The sequence below is a fragment of the Macrobrachium nipponense genome, chromosome 32 (genome assembly GCF_015104395.2).
Source record: "Macrobrachium nipponense isolate FS-2020 chromosome 32, ASM1510439v2, whole genome shotgun sequence".
Taxonomy (NCBI): domain Eukaryota; kingdom Metazoa; phylum Arthropoda; class Malacostraca; order Decapoda; family Palaemonidae; genus Macrobrachium; species Macrobrachium nipponense.
Window position 1 is genome coordinate 6,230,618 of NC_061094.1, and position 2,500 is coordinate 6,233,117.

General features: G+C 39.8%; 1 protein-coding gene across 1 annotated transcript in view; it reads right to left on the reverse strand.

The window, feature by feature from the left end:
• The window catches only part of LOC135207187 (DE-cadherin-like), a 176,725-nt gene that overhangs the window by 71,993 nt on the left and 102,232 nt on the right, over positions 1-2,500 (reverse strand). The window contains 1 exon segment of the mRNA XM_064238757.1: positions 1,306-1,395. Coding sequence (XP_064094827.1) covers positions 1,306-1,395 — 90 coding nt within the window.

Below are 2,500 nucleotides of genomic sequence, written 5' to 3' on the forward strand. Positions count from 1 at the left end.
TAACTCTTTTCTGACGTCAAGAATTCTAAGACTGGCGTAGCTCTAGTATGACTGACCTCAGTGTTTCATTCTCAAGACACGTATTAAGGATCTATGTCTTTTATCTAGAAACTACCTGGGGGTTGACATTTAACTGCTGAGAGAGAGAGAGAGAGAGAGAGAGAGAGAGAAAATTCGTAATAATGTTTAATAACCTACTGGGCTTTCCTTCACCTGTCTAATATAGGGAGAGAAGAGAGAGAGAGAGAGAGAGAGAGAGAGAGAGAGAGAGAGAGAGAGAGAGAGAAATTCGTAATAATGTTTAATGAAGATAACCTACTGGGCTTCCTTCACCTGTCTAATATAAAGAGAGAGAGAGAGAGAGAGAGAGAGATATATTGATCCTCACCTGTCTAAACTGAGGAGCACAGAGAGAGAGAGAGAGTAGAGAGAAGAGAGACAGAGAGATGCTCACCTGTCTAAACTGAGGAGGCAGAGAGAGAGAGAGAGAGAGAGAGAGAGAGAGATACCTACCTGTAAACTAAGAGAGAGAGAGAGGGAGAGAGGGCAGAGAGAGAGAGAGAGAGACGAGAGACAGAGAGATACCCACCTATCTAAACTAAGGAGACAGAAAGAAAGAGAGAGAGAGAGAGAGAGATACCTACCTGTCTAAACTAAGGAGACAGAGAGAGAGAGAGAGAGAGAGAGATGCCCACCTGTCTAAACTAAGGAGACAGAGAGAAAAGAGAAGAGAGAGAGAGAGAGAGATGCCCACCTGTCTAGACTAAGGAGAACAGAGAAAAGAAAAGAGGAGAGAGAGAGATACCCACCTGTCTAGCTAAGGAGACAGAGAGGAAAGAGAAGAGAGAGAGAGAGAGATGCCCACCTGTCTAAACTGAGGATCAGAGAAGAGAGAGGACGATGCCCAACCTGTGTAAACTGAGCAGAGAGAGAGAGAAGAGATAGAGAGAGAGATGCCCACCTGTCTAAACTGAGGAGAAATAGAGAGAGAGAGAGAGAGAGAGAGAGAGAGAGAGAGAGAGAGAGATACCACTTGTCTAAACTAAGGAGACAGAGAGAGAAGAGAGACAAAGATGCCCCACCTGTCTAACTGGACAGAGAGAGAGAGAGAAGAGAGAGAGAGAGCAGAGAGAGAGAGAGAGAGAGAGAGAGAGAGAGAGAGAGAGAGATGCCCACCTGTATAAACTGAGGATAAAGAGAGAAGAGAAAGAGAGAGATCCCCACCTTTCTAAACTGAGCACAGAGAGAGAGAGAGAGAGAGAGAGAGTAGAGAGAGAGGCGAGGAGAGAGAGGAGAGACGCCCACCTGTCTAAACTGAGGGGACACGATCTCATCGTGAGCCTTGATGGTGGTGATGAGCATACTGTCTATGTTCTCGAGGACAGAACCATCGAACTGCTGGGAGGAGCGGAGCGTTGTCGTTGACGTCCAGAATGTTCACGGGCCTGGAGCTTCTTCTCCAGCGAGCGTTTCATCGTTCTTGCTGGAAATTTGGGGAGGATGGAGATAGAGGAAGAGGAGGAGATTACACGATGTTGTCATGGTAAATATGTATATTAAATTACAAGATGTGTGATAACACTCGTGGTAATATATATATATATATAATATAATATATATATATATATATAATATATATATATATATATATATATATATATATATATATTATATATACATAAATAAAATTAAAATCTTAACCAACAATGAAAAGGTAATGCCTTATATACTCAGCACTGAAGGAGGTATTTCTTATATCTTAAGAAGTACCTTAGCTTTTATGGTAAAATATATATATTTATAAAAATAAAATGAAAATCTTAGCCAACAATGACTAGGGAATGCCTTATATACTCAACATTGAAGGAGGTTTTTCTTGTATCTTAAGACGTACCTTCTTATGTATTATATCATCAAATGCATGTTGTCCACGACATATAACTTTTATGTAAACCCATAAAAAACATCAAAGGTATCATATGATCATATAGCCACTGAATACAAATTCAAATTCATATAGTTTATTGACATAAAATACCCTGAATACATACAGAACTCCAAAGAGATACCTCATGGACAAAACAAGCCTACAATTCATTAAGGTGATGAATTACCAAACAAGATGTATTTCTTTGCCATTTCCCTGGGACTTTCATAATGTTATGTCAGTGGAAGCAGTATCCAAAAATATAAGGGAAAGGAGAAATTAAATGAGCATTGCCTTCATTACAAAACATAATCGCATCAAGTCCTTGCAGTTTCCAAAAGCACTTTTGAATATAAGTATAGTTAAATGAGCAGTCATCTTGCAATACTATAATTCAATGGCAACAAACATAAGGTTTCATCATAAATTTTTTTTCGCTTACTCAGGGAGTAAGTCTACAAACTACTTCGTTGTTGTTGTTTGATGTTGCTGTTGTTCTTGCTGTTGTTGTTCTTGTGTGGGGGGTGGGGGAAGGGGAAAATCTAAAATGGTCTGAAAAAGGTGTTTCGCATT